The 19,671-nt window shown below is 40.5% G+C and overlaps 1 protein-coding gene across 4 annotated transcripts in view; it reads right to left on the minus strand.

The window, feature by feature from the left end:
* Positions 1 to 19,671, minus strand: part of BMX (BMX non-receptor tyrosine kinase) — a 44,525-nt gene that overhangs the window by 16,954 nt on the left and 7,900 nt on the right. For 2 of the 4 annotated variants that reach the window (XM_061136001.1, XM_061135999.1), the window contains exons 3-11: positions 19,418 to 19,522; positions 17,474 to 17,555; positions 13,225 to 13,344; positions 10,976 to 11,040; positions 6,684 to 6,859; positions 5,120 to 5,191; positions 4,379 to 4,432; positions 1,962 to 2,016; positions 411 to 490 (exon numbers count right to left, since the gene is read on the minus strand). In XM_061136001.1, coding sequence (XP_060991984.1) covers positions 411 to 490; positions 1,962 to 2,016; positions 4,379 to 4,432; positions 5,120 to 5,191; positions 6,684 to 6,859; positions 10,976 to 11,040; positions 13,225 to 13,344; positions 17,474 to 17,555; positions 19,418 to 19,522 — 809 coding nt within the window. The remainder of the gene's footprint in view (positions 1 to 410; positions 491 to 1,961; positions 2,017 to 4,378; positions 4,433 to 5,119; positions 5,192 to 6,683; positions 6,860 to 10,975; positions 11,041 to 13,224; positions 13,345 to 17,473; positions 17,556 to 19,417; positions 19,523 to 19,671) is intronic. The other 2 variants (XM_061136000.1, XM_061136002.1) reach the window with 2 other exon arrangements.

The following is a 19,671-nucleotide window of genomic DNA, read 5'->3' on the forward strand; positions in this document are numbered from 1 at the left end:
CACTGGAAAGACACTAAAAACCAGACGTTGGGGTAGGTTTCTCAGTTCAGCTGGTGGCTAGAACCAAGAGTGTAGAGGTGCCATTGCTGTTTTTTCTCTCTTTCTAGGCTCAGGATGAATCAAGGGGGAATAATGCAGTATTCCTTTAACAAGCATTTCCTGAGGCAGTCTGTATACTGGGCAATACTCTGCTGCCTGCAATGAGTAGGAGCGAATCACCCAGAAAATAGCCTCTTGAAAGTAGTGGGGGTGGGGGAAAGCAACTACAAATGGTCACATTCAACGGAAATACTTTGATTCCAAATTCCAGAGTTGAAAGATGGGGTCTTATCGCAAAATGTGACCGAATGACCAGGACATTCAAAGAACATACACAAGAAGATAAAAAAAGAAATTCACATCGTACTTACTTCATAGCCTTACTAAACAAGGACACTGTGTACATTCCCGCCTGGCTGGAGTTTCTAACCATAAATGCTCCTTCTTTCCCCTAAATAGAAAGGCGAATGTGGAAGGGACAGAAAACATTTTCATTATTCTTGAAAATGACTTGTGCTGGTAGGTGGTAGGAAAATAGATCTTTTAGATCCATTTTAAATGTCATTGACAGCACAGATTGCCCATCAGTTGGCACAGAAAGAACTCCCACTTTAGCTTCCCTCTTTCTCTCATTCATTGTCTTTATAGATTTACCCTATGTGTCTCAACTCTTCCTCTCCAGTTAATTTTTAACCTGTGATACTTTTCCCTGTTTGGTGTTTGTGCAAGCCTAACATTTTAATCTTTCAGAAGTAAACTTTAAAGCCAGCTATCCAGATGGTAAAGAATCTGCTTGCAATGCAGGAGACCTGAGTTTGATCCCTGGGTTGGGAAGATCCCCTGGAGAAGGAAGTGGCAACCCACTCCAGTATTCTTGTCTGGAGAATTCCATGGATAGACCATGGGGTCACAAAGAGTAAGACATGACTGAGCGGCTAACACTTTTATCACCATATCATGCCCCTGGAACGTTTTAGAAAATCAAAGATGCAGAACAAATCATTTGTTAAATTTATGCTCAACTTGCCTTGCTTAATGTGCTGATTCTAAGCAAGTTTAGATTGGGACAAAGTGGATTTTAAAACTGTGAATGTGAAAAAATACTGAGTTAGATAGTGGTCACCACCTTCTCGCTATTACCCCTCAAAGAAATAGTTGGTGTGCTGTATTAGGTTGAACTATAGCAAAGTGTCATTTTTGTAGGTCAAAAGAGTTTGCCATTGGTAAGTCCATTACCAGCTAGTAACAAAATCTGATAGATTTACTCCCCATTACAGCTGCTGTACTCTGGTTTAGGTGCTAATGGTTTTTGTGACAGAATTGAAGTATGAGGTACAGATGGCCTCCAGTAAGTCTTCTCTTTGTATATTCCTGCTCCGGGCAGTCCCCTCCCACACTGACTCTGGGCTGGGCCATGTGATTTGCTTTGGCCAGTGGGACAAAAGCTGAGACTCCATAATTACTTGCCCCGAACTGTGAGGCTTGGCCTCTTCAACCACTGCCTTGAGATCACCATGCTCTGAGGAAGCCCACATTAGCCACATGGAGATGGAACATGGCACCACCCTGGTTGACTACCCCTGCTAACCCCACTCTTAGTCAATCCACAAACTAAAGGCAGCTACATGAGTGAACCTAAGCAAAACCTGCAGAAAAACTGCTGGCCCAGCTGCCTCACAGAATGGTGAGGAATCATACATCTTGTTTCCAGCCACTAAATTTTTGAATGGTTTATTATAGAGCAAAGGGAATAGAGGAAGGCTAGATGTGAAGGGCCTGGTAACCCATAAGCTGAACAATTAACACTATGATGTCTGGACTGTATAATTAACAATAGGGTTTCTGTGAGCAGTGCGTTACCCTCTGAGCCCAACAACAGAAAGACATTCTTTAGAGGCTATTTTAAAGATGAAACTACTTACCTTTTGTCTCAGTAACTGCTCTGATTGAGACCTGGAGATGTTACCTGCAAACCAGCTGCAATAGAAAAGAATTCCATTTTGAGAATGAATAGTTTTTAACTGCATAACTTGTCACTTAACTTTCTCATCTATAAAATGAGGCATTGGCTTAGATCAGGGGTTTCCAAACTTGGCTGCTGAAGAGAATCACTTGAAGAGCTATTTAAAAAACTCAGATTCCTGAGTCTCCACCACCCAGTTGTGATTCTGGGGGTGGGGCCTACATATCTTTCCTGAGTGTTTCCCCAAGGCACACCTCTCACCCCGCTTTGGGATCTAGAAATGATGGAGACAGAGACTGTCTGTATGGTCACAGCTGGGTTTTCTGAATCAAAGGAAGCCTTCCAATTCATCTAAATACTAAAGACTAAAACCCATGATGAGAGGTTCACTCCCATTGGTTTAAATCTTTGTCAATTGTTAAAGTACAATTATCTTTGGATAATTTTTGTGCTAGTCTTTCTCAGTCATTTTTATCTTAGTTTGAATGATTCCAGCAGGTGCCTTCTGGAGGGTAAATGTAGGGGAAGTAGAGGTGGTGACATGTACTTTGAAAAAGCTCTCACTACACTTGTAGCCAATGAATCAATAACAGAACTCATACAAAAACAAAGCTAGTAATATGTTTTCTCCTAGTGTCCAACTGACTTAGCCACTGTCAGGCAGCAGGTGTCTGAGAGATGCAGTGTGCCTTATTATTCCCACCTCTCCTTAATGCCAACCTCTAAGTCCCTGGTGGCTCAGATGCTAAAGAATCTGCCTGATGTGTGGGAAACCTGGGTTCAGTCCCCAGGTCGAGAGGATCCCCTGGAGAAAGGAATGGCAACCCACTCCAGTATTCTTCCCTGGGAAATCCCATGGACAGAGGAGCTTGGCAGGCTAAGTCCATGGGCTCACAAAGAGTTGGACAGGATTGAGTGAGTACACTACAGCTAAGTCCAGGAGATGATTATTTGTGCCTAATTGTTGTCCAATGATAGAATCTTAAATTTTGGAAAGGACCTTAACAGCCACTTAAGACCACTCTGGCTCTGTGTAATTGAAAGGATCACACATTCTTACTTGCCCAGAGGGGTCCACTTTATGTCTCTATGGTCCTATGTCTTTGTCTTATGTCCAGGTGTAACACTGAACAGTACATTCTTCCTCTTCCTAAAGTATCCTAGTTTGGATGTTCAATGATAAGGTCACGCTCGAAATAGGAATCTCCCAACATAAAAATGCTTTGATATTCAAGGCTCAGTTGTGCTACCATGTAAAATTACTGCATCATAACTAACTTCAAAATTGGACTCAAAGCTAATAAGAGCCTTCAAAAATCATCCTGATGAGGGCCTCCAGGAAAGAAATGATCAGCAGAAATGTCATAGGCTGTACCTATGAAGACAAAGCAAAATGAAGGGACGGGGGTCAGCTATGCAATAAATCCCAAGAATTTGTGCAGCCAATTTAGATCATCTAGATTGGGGGGGAAGTATATTGATGAGGATGAAAGAGGGGAGTGAAAAAGCTGGCTTAAAAGTCAACATTCAAAATACTAAGATCATGGCATCTGGTTCCATCACTTCATGACAAGTAGAAGGGGAAAAAGTGGAAACAGTGACCGATTTTATTTTCTTGGGCTCCAAAATCACTGCTGACAGTAACTGCAGCCATTAAATTAAAAGATGCTTGCTCCTTGGAAGAAAAGCTATGACAAACCTAGACAGTGTATTAAAAAGCAAAGGTATCACTTTGCCTACAAAGGTCTGTCTAGTCAAAGCTGTGGTTTTTCCAGTAGTTTGTACACGACTACTGTCGTGTGATGTAATGTGAGAGTCGGACCCTAAAGAAGGCTGAATGCTAAAGAATTGATGCTTTTGAATTGGGATGCTGGAGAAGACTCTTGAGAGTCCCTTGGACGGCAAGGAGATCAAAACCAGTCAATCCTAAAGGAAATTAACCCTGAATATTCACTGGAAGGACTGATGCTGAAGTTGAAACTCCAATACTTTGGCCACCTGATGTGAAGAGCCAACTCACTGGAAAAGACCCTGATGCTGGGGAAAATTTGAAGGCAAAAGCAAAAGGGGATGGCAGAGGATAACGTGGTTGGAAGGCATTACTGACTCAATGGAGATGAGTTTGAGCATGGAGATAGTGAAGGAGATAATGAAGGACAGGGGATCCTGGCATGCTGCAGTCCGTGGGGTCGCAAAGAGTAGGACACGACTTAGCAACTGAACAACATTTTCATTAGTTTATTGTCACCCATCCTCCAGTTTCATGGCCCAGAACGTCACAGGAGTTTCTCCATGTAAATACAGTCTTTGCAGAAGAATAGAATAGAAACATCTATGTCTAGTTTTAGAGGAACGCAGAGGACTTTCAAAACTTACTCATAATCATCAAGATTTTCCTCTTCTTCAGATGAACTTGACTCAGGGGAGCCCCTTAAGAAGAGAGGAAACATGATTAATACACACACACACACACACACACACACACACACACACACACACAACACCAAGAAATAATCCAAGTGCCTCACAGTGCCATGTCAAATCCCACCCTGCTTTTATCCACATAAATAAAATCTGCACTGTTAGATTTCCCTTACTGCACTTGGGAAGGGGTCAGCAAAGTGAAGAGAAGGTTGCTCACAAGTTGAGCTCATGCCTGGTCTCATGAGAAATTGACTCCTTGATACGGGAGGATCCCAGGAATGTATATTTCTTTGACTCTGTCAGAAGAGCAGACTCATGAAATAGATGAAATGCTTCAGGGACAGCTGTGATATGAAGTTAGAGAAAATCTTGGGTAGTGTATAGAGGTATTCTCAAAGAAGAGTTACTCAACACTACATTGTTTTCCCTCCAGCTCACATGCCTGAGCCAGGTAGCTTCATGTTCATCCTGACACCTGTGTATATCATGTATGATGGGTAGGAAATATCAGTGTGATCTCAGAAGTTATCCATTCAGACCACTTTCAGGGTTCAGAGAAGCAAACTCCATGTATTTGTTTGTTTTATAGTCACCTTAAAATTAAAGGCTAGTTGCAAAATTTTTACACCTGTGGTTAAGTTTTCCTGCAGATGAAAGAAATCCTGGCTGTAACAATATCTGAAGTTGATTTACCATGACATCTTTGAGGTGTTGTGATTTACAACATTTCTTTCCCTTTGATTACTGCATGCCAAATCTTCACTGCTACAAAAAAGAGAGATACAGTTCATAAATTTATATTTATGTATAAATGTTAAATGACAGAAGTAATTGTTTGGATATGTTTTAGCTTTATTTAATATTGTGACCCATATATGTCACTTGGTTTGGAAATTGAAGCTAATGAGTCATTTTCACATTTTCATCCTTGGAGTGACCCCACTAAAAAGCAGTCATTTGATAGGATGCCTAAAAGAAGTGAGTTTTTAATAATGGCTCATAATAACCCCAAACAATAGAAAACTTGGATTAATAAATCATCCTGACTGGGTTTGCTCTGATTTTCTTGTATGTGTGCAAGCATTCTGTCATTAATATATTTTAATATAAGTTATTTTCCTCTTTGCTGTTATGCTTGCAAAGGAAAGTCCTGAAAATACTGAACCTTTTAACTCCATGTGAACACACACAGATCTGCAGGGTTCTCTTCATCCTCTCCACCCATCATTTTATCTCTTTTACTTGGTTTATGAAGCAGCCCATGAGGAAGTGCCAACTTCTCCAAGTCCAAAGGCTGTTTTAGTTGGAAAGTAGGACCTATTTCCTGTTTGCCTTCACAACCCAGGCTCTTTTTCAAAACCACACTTCAGAGTGACAAGCTTCCTTAACAAGGAAGTGCTCCTCTGGCTGCAGTTCAAGGAAAGCCTGGAAAGCCCCAGCTTCCCAGAGAGCCTTGCTCACTAGTAAAGCTTTTTCCCTTCAGCTCTTCATAAGAAAGCTCTTATTTAAAAATACCAAGCAGTTTATTTAGCCTTTTTGTAGTTTTTAAGAACATGTGGAGAGTGTCCATCAGTTGTGCATCACTTAGGTTTATCCACACGATGGAATACAATATAGACATTCACAATAATCAGGTAGCTTACACAACAATGGGAATATAATGAACACTACTGAACTCTACACTGCAAAATGACGAAGGTGATAAATTTTGTGCTGTTTTACCACAGCCAAAGCATTAAAAAATTAAAAATGTAATATATCCTCATGTCTTCAAATAGGAAAAATGTCCCAGATGTGAAGTGAAAAGTGCAAGTGGCAAAGAAGACTGTAGGTGAAGGTGTACATCCTGAGAAGGCAGCCACAGCCTCGTTTGAACACTGTCATTAGCCAGTGATGCCAAAGCACGTTGCAAAAACCTGCCCACGCTAAGCTCTCTCAGATAAAGGATATATTTTAAAGATTCGGTGTTCGGGAATGTGGGGTTATTTGGAGGAAGAAGGAAAGAAAGGAAAGGGAATAAAGTGCTCAAATATTGTGCACATCGTTAGATTCAGCCATCTAAGTGGCAAGTCTGTGGTGCTGAGTCCCAGTGGGGCCACCACCACCCTGGGCTTCTGGCTCAGGCACTGAGTATTTTCTGAGAGGGCAGCCCTGTCTCAGCTATGGCCTGTGCAGACCGTGCTGGGGCTCAGCTCCGAGGCAGTGGGGTAATGTCTACTAGACACGCTGTGCCACTGGACTGAAAGCTGGGACTTACCTTTTCAGTTTTCTTACTTGCCACCAGTCAGGGAAGTCGTCTTTCGAAATATACTTCATGTTGATGTTTGACTGGGAGCCATAGTTTTTCTTGGAATCACTGTCATACTGGGCTAGAGTGGTACTTGAAGATGGTTCATCTACTTTGAGAATAGGAACTGCTCTAGGAATCTTCAGCTTTGGAGGACAAGAGATTCAAGTACATCACAGTGAGGCACAGATTCATGAGCTGGGAACTGACAATCAAAGTATATCAGCTCTTAAATTAAAAAAATAGGAAGGAAAGAAAGGGGCAGTAACTAGTTTTAGTCACAAGACATGGAGCATTTGGAACCCTCATACTTTCTTGGTTGGAGTATGAAGTGCATGACCACACTGGAAAGTTGTTTGCACATATCCTAGGACCCAGAAAGTCAATATATACGCCCAATAGTGAAACCAAAAAACATATAAAAGAATGTTCCATAGCAGAATTATTTCAGTTAGGTAAAAACTGGAAATGACCTAAATGCCCAATAATAATAACCTTATTGTGGCTATAGTCGGCTAAATCATGCCCTTTCCCCAAAGATGTTTATGTCCCAGTCCCTGCAACCTGTGCATATGTCACCTTACATAGTAAAACATACTTTGCAGATATGACTAAGTTAAGGATCTTGAAATGGGGTGATTATCCTGTATTACTGGGATGAGCCAGATATAATCACAAGGGCACAAGGGCACAAGTGAGATGCAAGAAAGTCAGAGATTAGGGAGCAGGTATAAAGATGGAAACAAAGATCAGAGAGGAAAACAGATGCTACCAATCTGGCCCTAAAGATGGAAAAAGGGGCCAGGAGCCAGGGAATGTAGGCAGCCCCCAGAAACTAAAAAAAGTAAGTAAATAGATTTTCCGTAAAGCCTCCTAAAGGAATACAACTGTATAGACCCGATTCTAGACCTCTGACTTTAGAACTATGAGAGAAGAGCTTTGTGTTGCTTTAAGCCACTAAATTTGTGGTAATTTGTTACAGAAGCAATAATAAACTTATACAGCATTATATTCACACAATGGAATTCTATATAGCAATCGAGGATAAACTGCAACCACATACTAAACTATGAGTGAATCTCATGAGAAAATAGGCAATAAACAACTATATACTTTATAATTCCATCTATGTAAAGATCAAAGCTAGGCAAATAATCTATGATATGTCAGCCTAGTGATTACTTTTGGTGGGATGTAGTGACCCAAAGGGAAGATGAGGGTGGTCCTGGGGTTCTGAGATGTACTGTTTCTTAATCTGAGTGTGGGTTATACAGATATGTTTAGTTTGTGAAAATTCATGAAGTTGTCCACTTAGGACTTGTATACTTGTCTAAGTGCATGTTATATATAGTTCATTAAAAATTCATATAAATATATAATCTGAATTTAATTTTTTCACATATTTTACTTTTTTCCAGGGATTGACATCCTAGACATTTTAGCTATTCTGTTTATGAGCTGTGAGGTGCTTCTTTCCAAAGATGAATGCAGTAGAAATTTCCCTAAACAGAAATCTAAACAGAATGACTAGAGAGCAGATTTTAATTTTCCTCAGCTCAGTAAAACAAGTCCTCTACTGAATGATCTGGTGAAAACAAGCAGAGGAAAACATGCTTTTCACAGTATCCTCTATGATCCCTGATCACTTAGGGCAGCTTATAATCAAAACAGACTTGGGAAGCCTTGGCCACTGATTTGCCCAACTGATCATTTTCAACACATTTCACAAAGAATTCCTCACAAGAGACTAGATGCCTCGTTTGGGCTCCTAAATTTTCCTCTGCTCTTGTGAAAGTGAAGTCGCTCAGTCATGTCTGACTCTTTGCAACCCCATGGGCTGTAGCCTAACAGGCTCCTCCATCCATGGGATTTTTCCAGGCAAAGAATACTGGAGTGGGTTGCCATTTCCTTCTCCAGGAGATCTTCCCAACCCAGGGATTGAACCCAGGTCTCCCATGTTGTAGGCAGACACTTTACCATCTGAGCCACCAGGGAAGTCCTGCTCTTAGATTTGTTTAAAATAAACTTTACTGGAGCACAATTTATATACCACATACTACCCTTTGTGGTATTCACTCTTTGTAAGTATAGGATTCAGCGACTTTTAGTAAATTTATCAAGTTGAGCAATCATCACCACCATCCAGTTTTACCATTTTCCATTACTCCTATAAGATCTCTTGGGCCAATTTCTAGTCAATCCCCATCCTGATCCTAGGTAACCACCAGTTGATCTTTGCTTATTTTGGACTTTGCTTTTAGGTGTTTTACAGAGCCATAATTTTCAAGCTTCAGAGCTGAAGCATGTATCCAAACCAAAAAAAATGTCGCTGATAACAACATAAAATCCCCAAACCTTAATAATTCTATCAGTTTCCTAGGACTGCCATAACAAATTTCTATACATTCAGTGGTTTAAAACAACAGAAATTTATCCTCTTACAGTTCTGGAGACCAAAAGTCCAAAAACAAGTTTTCATCGAAAGGCTGTGGGGGAGGATCTTTGCTTGCCTCTTCCAGCTTTTGTTGGGTCTAAGCATTCTTGGCTTGTGGCATCAAAAGTCCAATATCTGCTTAGGTCTTTAAGTGGCTACCTTCTCTGTATATCTCTCTGTGTTCCCTCCTATTCTTATAAGGACATCAATAATTGAATTTATGATCTATCCTAATCCAGGATCTCATCTTGGTCCTTAACTAATTATATCTCAAAGACCCTCTTTCCAAATAAGGTCACATTCTGAGGTTTTGGGTGGACGTGAATTTGGGGAGACAAAATTCAACCTGTGACAATAATGGATTTAGTTTTGTCTTTCCTGTTGGTTTACAAAAGTTATATGTTGTTTTGTTTTGGCTGTGCTCCACAGTATGTAGTTCCCTGACCAGGGATGTAACCCATGCCCCCTGGAATAGAAATGTAGAGTTTTAACCACTGGACCACTAGGGATGTCTGTAAAAATTATATGGTTTTTACTTTAGATAGAAAGAGAGAAGTAAGTATGCATGAATGTGTGTAGGTGAAAATAAGTACCCAAGCCACCACAGAGCTGATGGGTGGATGGAGGTGTTCCCTTCATTTCAGGTGAGCTTCCAGAAAACTACTGGGAGCCCATGTTATATGTCTCGTGGCATTTGAGGAGGCTGACACCTACCTGGGAAGCCTAAAAGCAGGAAGTTATGGCTTTGAACCCAAGAAAGCAGAGCAGAAGGATAGCCTGTACTGTGAACTTGAGCCACATACAATTTTACTAAGCAGAGAGATCAAAGCTCTGTTTGTTTTCCTTTAGGCCAACTCCACCCTTGAGAGCGGGTTCGCTGGAAGCCATCTTGAAAGGAACTCTGCTCAAAATGAGTGAATGGACTCAGTAAAAAGTGGGAGGGGTAGAAACTGAAGAGCTAAGGTCAAGATATTTGCTCTGTCATAAAACTACACCCCAAGGAGAGACCCATGAAAGTCTCCCATATGATAAAGAGTCAGTGTTAGAAAACTGTCTCACCCAGAAGCCACCACTACGAAATCATGATGGGGCCAGCCACATATGACCCTCTTTTTCATTAGACCTTCTCTTCCTGATCCTCGATCCTGAAAGGGTCAGAAATCTTAGCCTCTCCATGACCTCTTTCCCAAAGCAGGCTGCCCTCTGATGCAGACTTGAGCTAAGGGAAGGGGCTAAGTTTTAACTTGAAATGGTGTTTGGAGTCATATGATTATAATATTGGCTGGATCACTTTAGAGGCTGTTCTCATGACTACTAGTAATTGGGAAAATTTATTTCATCTGAGGTGACTGGAAGACTATGGAATCTCCAGATTCCATCCAGGAACAGAGAAGAAAGCACACTGCGTGGCTTTGAAAAGATAATGGGGGGAAAGAATTTTACTCTGCTTGAGTCCTGTGGTGTCCCATTCCTCCCCCGGGCACTTAATGAGGCGGGCTTAGCCATGCTGGTGGCAGAAGAGGAATGCCAGCCAATAGTAGCTGCTGTTCTATGCTATACCATCTTAAGGGCTTCTCTGTCTACACCATTTTTTTTTGCGTTTACAGGTTAGAAAAAGGCTTGGTTATCAAATGAAAAATAGAACATGATAAAATGGTTCTGTGTTTGAATTTATTATTTGCTACTGCCATGGCTATTGGCAATAGCTCACATCTCTCTCTTGCTGGGCATTCTGAATGAAGCCCATGTATTCTAGCCTTGAATTTGGCAGCTCTCGGTTTATTTACTATATCCTGACTGTGAAAAAAAAATTGAAATGTTGACTTACCACTCTGTCTGGGAAGATGGGAACCATGTGTTTTTCTTCTTTGGGTGCAGTGTGCAGATCAGCATCTGAAGAGTAAAACCAAGTAATATCAGAAGAAAATTTAAATAAAACAAAATAAAACACCCAATGTTATGAATAAAAAAAGTGAACTAGTTAGTGTGAGCAATATTCCAGATTACATGGACTTAGATACATCTGGAGTGATTATGTTGCTCTCCTGTATGATATCCAACTCAAATACCACTTCACCATTGATTATCAGTATCTTCCCAAGCAGATAAGAAGTTCAAGTTGCTCTAACTTCTATAAGCTGCTAATTTATACCACATTGCCACCTGGTATTTGAATAATAGATGTCTAATCTCATTGGGTAGTGTCAGTGACCCTTGGATTCAGAATCCGTGTCTGATTCTTCGATTGGCTCATACACAGTGCATATAAATAGCTGGTTTACAAGTGAACAAATCTATCCTAAACTTTTTCCTCTCCCTGTTCTTAGTATAATTGTTGGTTTTTCTTTCTACTCACACATGTAGATAGATATCCAGGCTGTGAGTGTGAAACCAGTATATGCCTTTTAAGTAGGGTTGCCGTATGGTTTATTGATCCATCTGGGACATTTCTGACAGTGATAGGTAGGCTTTTAATAATTATGCCAGGTCCCCAGCTGAAGAATGAGACTGTCTCAAACAAACTGGAGTGTATGTTCAATTCAGTTTAGGCCATGTACTTTGGAAAGATGCCCAACTTTCCTTCCTCGTAGATGTGCCTGTGGGCTGCCCTGTAGCTCACAGAGGAGGAGGTTGAGGGAGTAAATTACACTTAGGCAGATAGACAATATCACAACTGCCTGTGAGCCTAACACCTCTACTAAATTCTGTAGTTTTCTTCAGAAGCTGGCAGAGAGCCTGTGGCACCCAGGACACATGGCAGGTGCCATGCAGACAGAGGCCAGGAAGATGATCCCAGGGCAGTGCTCTCTCTAGCCTGTTTTCTTGCTGTTTCTCAGGGAGTTAGGGTGAGGTCAAACCTGGAATCTGGCCTGCTGAGTGATAATGCCAACCACAGACAGAAACACTGGGGTTAATGATTAATGTTACAAGGAAATGTTACTCTCTGACCTTCACACTGGAGGGAAGATCCATGCACAGTACATTCTGTAAAGTTCATTGAGTCATTATCATTCATGAGTATAAAGGGCAATATGATCTAATTAAGATCAGTGAATATTCATTGTGTAGTTTCATTGAGATGGGAAACGCAATGAATATTTAATCATTGATTTTGCTGTAAAATTACAAGGATTCTCAGGGAATTTGAATAATATTTCATGTCCCTGTTTGTTCTATAGTTCTTAAAGTTGTTATCATGCAGCTGATCTCATGTAATTCTTTAAAGGAGTTATAATCCAAGCATATTTTGTCCAGGTTAGTAAAACTGTTACCAAAACAAGTTCTCCTTTTTATTTATCAACAACTTAATGTTGTTAAACGATGATAAACTTCTAAAATATATGATTGTTTCATGTAAGTATCCTGGTGATAGAATGGGACACCACAGGGCATGAGCAGAAAACAGCATAATTCTTTCCCTCCATTAGGCCTTCAAAGTCACTCAGTGGGCTTCCTGTCCCTGGATAAAGTCTCAGACAGACAGATTTCCCTAGAAATATAACTCTGGATAGAATCTGCACATAAAGCAAACCCTACACTACCTTCTCTGTTGTTATGAGGAAATCAACAAACATATACAGAATGGCAAATCATTTTAAATTTATCTTTGAAAACTTGGCCATCCATCATTTTGGTATTTATGGCAATACTTATATTTTATCCTTTGACATATTTTTTAAAAGAATGTTTGTGTTTTAGTTTATGATGTTAGTTTATGAACCATGGTGATGTATGTTCACTACATTCTCCTCTTTTGGAGTTTATCTTAAACCAGGAAGAATTTTGGAAGGAAATAAACAGCTCCTTTCTTGATTTATGATTTCCCTTTAAAAACATTTCTCATGACATGAATGAATGGCAGATGTTTGTGTTGTTATTATTTTATGGAACATGACTCAGTTGACTCTGGAATTATGTTTCATTTGTCAGATAGCATGTTCAAGGCTGGGTATACAAGATGCCAACCAATCTGGCACATTTCGTTTTTCCAAACTGGCAAGCTGTTCTGGCATTTGCCAGTTTTGCCCAAAGGGCATTGTCCACCCAGGGTCCAGCCCAACAGAGGAGTCACATTACATGCTTCCCAGAGAGTACATCCTGGGGCCGCTTTGCAACTCTGCTGGCAGCACAGGAACTTCCCGTCCACGAAGAACCCACTGTGGTACTTGATCAGCAGGTGGGGGTTGCCCCTTATCTCTGGGGAGCAGGCAGGAAGAAAATACAGCATGAGCAAATGTTGACCCAAGAGAAGAAGCACATTCAGGAAGTGCTGTCATCATAAAACAATGAAAACCTCATTTTGCCAGCAACCAGCCTAAGAGCAAATGGTTCCTACAGGATCTAAGTCTTTCACTCAGAAGTTGAAAAGCTGAAGAGAAAAGTCTAACCATGTTTATAGTGAGAACACACAATAACTTACCTCAGTCTTAAAAAAAAATACCTACTAGAAAATACATATACACATCAGCTTTGTGTTAGGATTTTAGAGTAGGACTAGATCTTAACAAGAAGAAAAGAAATTTGCAATAAACATATACTTCTCCTTCCACTTTTTATTTTGAAACATTTCAAGTGTACAGAAAAGTTGCTAGAATAGTGAAGGAAATGTCCATATATGCTTCACACAGGTTCACCTATTTTTAACTGTTTGTCGCATTTGTTTCTTCTTATTCTCTCTTTTTACATACATATTATTATTATTAAAATCTTAACATTATTTTGCTTGACCATTTGAGAGTAAGTTTCAGATAATAACTGCAATAATAAATAATGTCACCCATTAATACTTTAGCATGTAACTTCTGTTAACAAGGACATTTCCTTATATAACCATAATACAATGATCAATTCAAGAAATTTAACATTGATACCATACTATTCATATACATTTTGTATTTAAAATTTTTCCAGTTATAATACCCTTGGTAATCATTCACTTTTTTTTTCTGATCAAGGATCCAATCTAGAATCATACATGGCATTTAGTTATCTCATTTTTCTTGATCTAGAACAGTTCCTTGTCCCTTCTTTGTCTTTTGTGACTTTTGACCTGTTTCCACAAAGGATTAGATGGGAATATAATACTAAGGAATATGGTACTACTTTTCTAGGAGTATGTGTGTATTTTTAAAAAATGTGGGAATAGGGCAATGTTGAATGCAAAGAAATGAAGTTCCAATATTGGAGTATAACTGCAACAAATTCACCTCTCTCAAAATGCAGCAGAGAAACCTACAAGGTCTTAGTAGAGAACAGTTCAAGAAGAGTCTCCAGGTAGGGAGGGCTGGTCAAGGTGCGACTTAAACTCCTTCCTTCTTGATTTTATATTCATCTTGAGGATTCCTTATTTTGATACCAGGAGAACAATGCTCCTTCTTTACAACCCTGACTGCAGGAAGTGTCTGGGAATAATAATATCTTCTTTGCTGGGTCATTGGGAGGAGACGAGCCAATGTATGTAAAGCATCCAGCATAATGTGTGACTCAGAGAAGGTGCTCAGTGAACAGTGGGCTTTAATGATATCATTTCCTTAGTTTAACTCAATTCAACTTAGCTAAAAAATTTGGCATTAAAAAGCTTAACCAAATATTAATGGGAGTTAAAGGGAAATTATTACAGAAGTCACAAGAAGCAAAAGAAGTTCGGATTACAAGACACTAGTTCTTGACCTTAGTCCCAAGTGGTCTTTGCAATCCCTTGGGTGCATTACATGCCTTTCTGCTGTGTAAGCGCCTAGTCTCTATGTACCAGAGTTGCTGTTACTTCCTGTTACATGAATTTAGCTTCCTGGGTAACTAATTGTTTTACAGTCAAGTCCAGAAGCCCACATTGCAATACTCCTACCATCTAATAATGACAGTAAGAGAAACTCATATGTTAATATGTGTATAGGACTTCACATTTACATATTTTCCCTCACTTGCACCATTTCATTTAATCTACTCAACAGACTTGAGGGGAGCTATTATTGCCACCATGGCTCTTACAGAGTCAGGTAAGCTGAGGTATACAGAGGTGGTGTCGCCTGATCAAGTTCACTGTCTAGCACATTTGAGACTCAGACCCAAGCTCTTTCTACTATATTCCAATGCTCACATGCCCACTTCCCTGCCAAACTCCCTTCAGTTTTAATTTTTGGAAAGAAAGGAACACTTTATTCACATCCGGTCAGCTGAAGTCAGAGCCATGGTAGCTGACGCTCCTGAATCAGCCCAAACTCAATGTAGGTTCCCATCCGGGAAATTCCATGTCTCCGATGTCCACCTCAGTTTATAATGCCTGAGCCAAATAATAGACACAAAAACGTTGGGAAATGGGTGAGGGTGATGTCATTCTAGATCAGGGAAACTTCATAGGAGAGATGATTTGAGTGAGGGAACTGTTTTGTTTTCCTGTGGCAGATTGGTTGGCCACCCTGACAGCTGATCTCACCCACCTTCTCTCTTGCTGTCATTCAGCACGGAGGCTGGAAAAGCCAGATGCTGTCTTCCAGCCTCCTTCTCACACAGAGATGGCCGTGAGGCACAGTTTTGGCCAATGAGACACAAGCAAGAGTTTGCAGAGAAAGGCTTCTGGGAAAGCTCAGAGACTTTCTGGGAGCCCCTAAGTGTAGCAAAGCAGAAATCTAGAAGGAGCCAGTGTTCCTGCTGACTTCATTGAGCTGCTGCACCAGCCCTGGGCTTGTTTACTTCTGGATTTGGAAGAGGAACAAACATGTATTTGTTTGAGCAGCTGTGTGTGTCTTTTTAGCTGCATCCCAAAGCATCACTAACATGCAAAGGGCTTTCTGTGCCCAGGGCAGCCCTGGTGAGAGGGGCTGTCTCTCAGTTTAGAGAAGCTACGAGAGTCACTTCTGCTTCTCTCTCTGCTCTCCTTTTATGTTCCATTTGCCTTCACGTGAGCTGCCTAGGGCCCACCCAAATCTGCCTAGCATAGATAGTTCCAGAAAGACCCACACAGGACTCTAGTGCATGACAGATAGCTCCACAGTGAGTGTCTACATAGCAACTGCCCCTGGCAAATCCCCGCAAAGGAGACTGGATAGGAAGCAGCATCTCAGAGTTCCTCCTGAAGGCCCGCAATAACACAGTAGCTTGTATTTGAGTGTCAGACACTTTACTGTATCTATGAGTCATATGTTTGTAGCTTGTGACTGCTCCAGGGGAAAAAAAAAGAAATCTGATCTCCCATTTTACAGGTCAGGAAACTGAGACCCAGAGGTGTTAGATGGTTTTGTAGATGACACAGCAAAGCAGGCCTGTTTGACTCTAAGAAGGATGCCCTTCTCACTTCAGTGAGCTGGTGGCAGGTGGAAGGTGGCTTTTCTCCTCCCTGGACGTCCTCTCCTACATAATAGGATGCTAAACCCTTTCACATGAAGGGAAAGGTAAGCCCTAGGAGTGAAAAAAGATGCATTTGCATCAAAATAGAGTAGGTGGATGTCTAACTGTTGTACTTTGAGGTGTAGTGAAAAAGAACCTGGATCTAAAACTTAAATGAAATAAAATCATCCCCCTCTGGGAGCTTAATATCTGAAATTCTACCAATAGAGCCACTTGTTTGAGTAAAATATTGTCCTTACACCTTTACCCCCCTTTAAAATAAAAATATCATAGGGAGAAACATCATAGTGCCAAGTTACTATTAGTTTTCTCTCTTCTGCCAAAGGATGTTACCAGGGCAGCCTAAGAAGCACTAAATAAATGTTTCATCAAATTCCCAGTTTTGCCTGGCATTTATACTGTACTCTTAAAAAGTTGGATTTGGGTAATTGAGTTATATGTTCTTTGTAATTAGGTATTTGACGTTGGCCATGTCTGTTTAACTTCACTTATCCGAAAAACAGAGAATAATATTACTCCTTGCCACAGAGTTGTCAAGAGGATTACCTAAGAGAGTGTTTTACAGCTATTCGACACATTAGCTGGCAAACGATAAATACTTTGTAAGTGTTAGACATAAATTTCTATAAACATCCAAAGTACAGTAGCTATAGGAGCTGCCATAGCCCCACGAGGACCTAGACTTTGCTCTGATAAAGGCAAGCACAGTGGGTGGAGAGCAGGTGGCCTGACTTCCTCCCAGCTGCTGGATGGCACAACGCACAACGGCCAGCTCTGTGCTAAAGGGAATCAGATCCCCAGGCTTCCTCTAGGTAACAAAGAGAATGCAAAACGAGGATGAGTGCAGCACATCCTCTGAGGCTGGTAGGAAAATCAACAGATTCTCTCTTGGCAGTAGGCCCTTTTATTGCCACATCTCTTCTCCACCAGGTCTCAAAGAACTCAAGTCAGCAACTCCCTTTTATGACTTTTAAAAAAGTACCTTTTTGTAGTGCTTTCAACCACTGACTTCGGCTCTCTTCATTTGATGCATACACATAGAGAAGCCCATCTTTATAGACAATCTGGAAAGGAAAATATTTGGTGTGTTTTGATGTAACTGTGTTATAGTTCACTCTGGTGCAACTACAAAATTTTTGGCATTCAAAAGAAACATTGAGTTTTATTACATGATCTACTTTAGCTCTGAATTGGATTTTAAAATTTTTAGTTATTTTTATCCTCTACCCCTCAATATATTTTATCCCAGATATGTTTACACTTCAGAAAACCACAGCAATGAGGCATCTAGCAGCAAATATGGAGGTCTCAGCAGGAATGCCCTGAGCCATGGAGAATTATAAAAGTATAAGACCTTAGACATTACAGATGTCTTAGGAGTGTTCTGGTCCATCCACCAACCCAGTGCATGACTCTCTTTGTAGCCTACTGCAAAGTGTTTATCTGCTCTATTCTGGAAAATATCTTCAGGGAGGGGATGTCCTTTACTTTTGTTATGCCATCCTGGCATAAATTTCCTTTCATTCTGATCATTATATAGCTCATGCTTATGTTGAGTTAACATGTGACTCCCTTCGGTCATGTCCCACCTTGGGAGTCCCCAATATAAACAGTTTTCTATTTTTTAAGACACTTGGTGAGATGTGTGAACATTCTAATGTCTTGCCCAGATCCTTCTCTAGTTTATCCAGCTTTTGTGGGTAAACAATACATTTCATTTATGCTCTTTTCTAGATAGTTTAACATTTTTATTCCCTTTCAACTCTACAAAAATATATGATTATGCCCACTGCAAATGAGGAAACAAACTCAGAGGTTGAGAATATTTGTGGGGCATCACAGCCAGTGTACTTCTGAATATTCCATGCCATGGTGATGTTCATTTTGAAGCTTCTGCCATGAGCACATACTCCCCTGGTTTCTCCCAACTGAGTAATGTTCTTTGTTTTTTTTAAGTTGGAAGTATGTGTTGTTCACTGACTGGACTATTTTATTTTATTTCATTTTTGGCCACTGTTCCCTCATATTAGCACAGGGTAATCTGACCATTGGAAGGACAGTCCGTCTGCTTTTAGAGCAGATAGATAAATATTCCTAATATAATAAAAGTAGGGGAGCTGTTAGATCAAGCCATTTCCACCTGTACTATAGGCACAGTCTTCACAGCAGGGCAGTGTTTTAAATACTTGAGGGTAAAATTCTAACTCCTTAGCATGCCGTGCAATGCCATTCATGATATGGCCTGGCCTACCTTTCCAGACTCATCTGTCACTCTTTCACTGGGCTGCTTAATTCTAAGCACCATCTGGATCTCTCTAAACATGCCATACTGTTCCACCTACCAGTGCCTTGACATCTGCTATTTCTTTGGCTTTGCTGCCCTCCTGTTTTTGCTGGGCTAAACCCCATTTTTTTTTCCAACCCAAGTGTCACCTCCAACAGGAAGTCTCCTTGACCTCTTGGAGTGAGGAGTGCAGCTTCTGCTTTCTGAGACACCATGGGTACGCTGCCGTTTTCATCTTAACGCTCTGTAAATGCCTTGGGGACAGGGATGGCATTTTATTCCTGACAGTGTGCCTAGTACCTTGCAGTGTGATGGAAATGCTCTGCAATTTTGGATAAAAAAGATCATCAGACCCCAAGGCAAGTCAGACCACTAAGGCTTACACTCATCTATCTTTCTCTCCCTCTAGGGAAGGGAGCTTGGTGGATCGAATTTTAGTAAACTGCCCAACTCCCATCTGGGGATGTTACAAATTCAGAGAGAGAGGTTGAGAATGTCTATGGTTACATAAATACAAGCACATGCCATCATCTTAATGAACCATTTTGCAATGTCTTTATTTATCCCCCCAATACTGAGTTCGTAGTAGAAAATACTAAAAGAACAGCCATCCATCCAATGGAATGTTAACTTTCCCCTTACCTGAAATGGGTACTGTCTCTCCACAGGGGTCTGCTCCTCAAGATTAACTTTCTCCACACATCTGATTTTCTTAATCTCAATCGATCCTTTTCTGCTGCCTCTTTTCTGAATTAAAAGGAAAATATAAGATGCCTTATGTGATATACAGTGGTGCACAAAGAAATGCATAAAATTAAGGTTACGCTTAGGAGGGAGATTGTGAGATGACATGAGCATGTGAAAATTATTCCAGTTATTCCATAATAGTAAAAATT

Source organism: Dama dama, chromosome X (assembly GCF_033118175.1).
Source record: "Dama dama isolate Ldn47 chromosome X, ASM3311817v1, whole genome shotgun sequence".
Taxonomy (NCBI): Eukaryota; Metazoa; Chordata; class Mammalia; order Artiodactyla; family Cervidae; genus Dama; species Dama dama.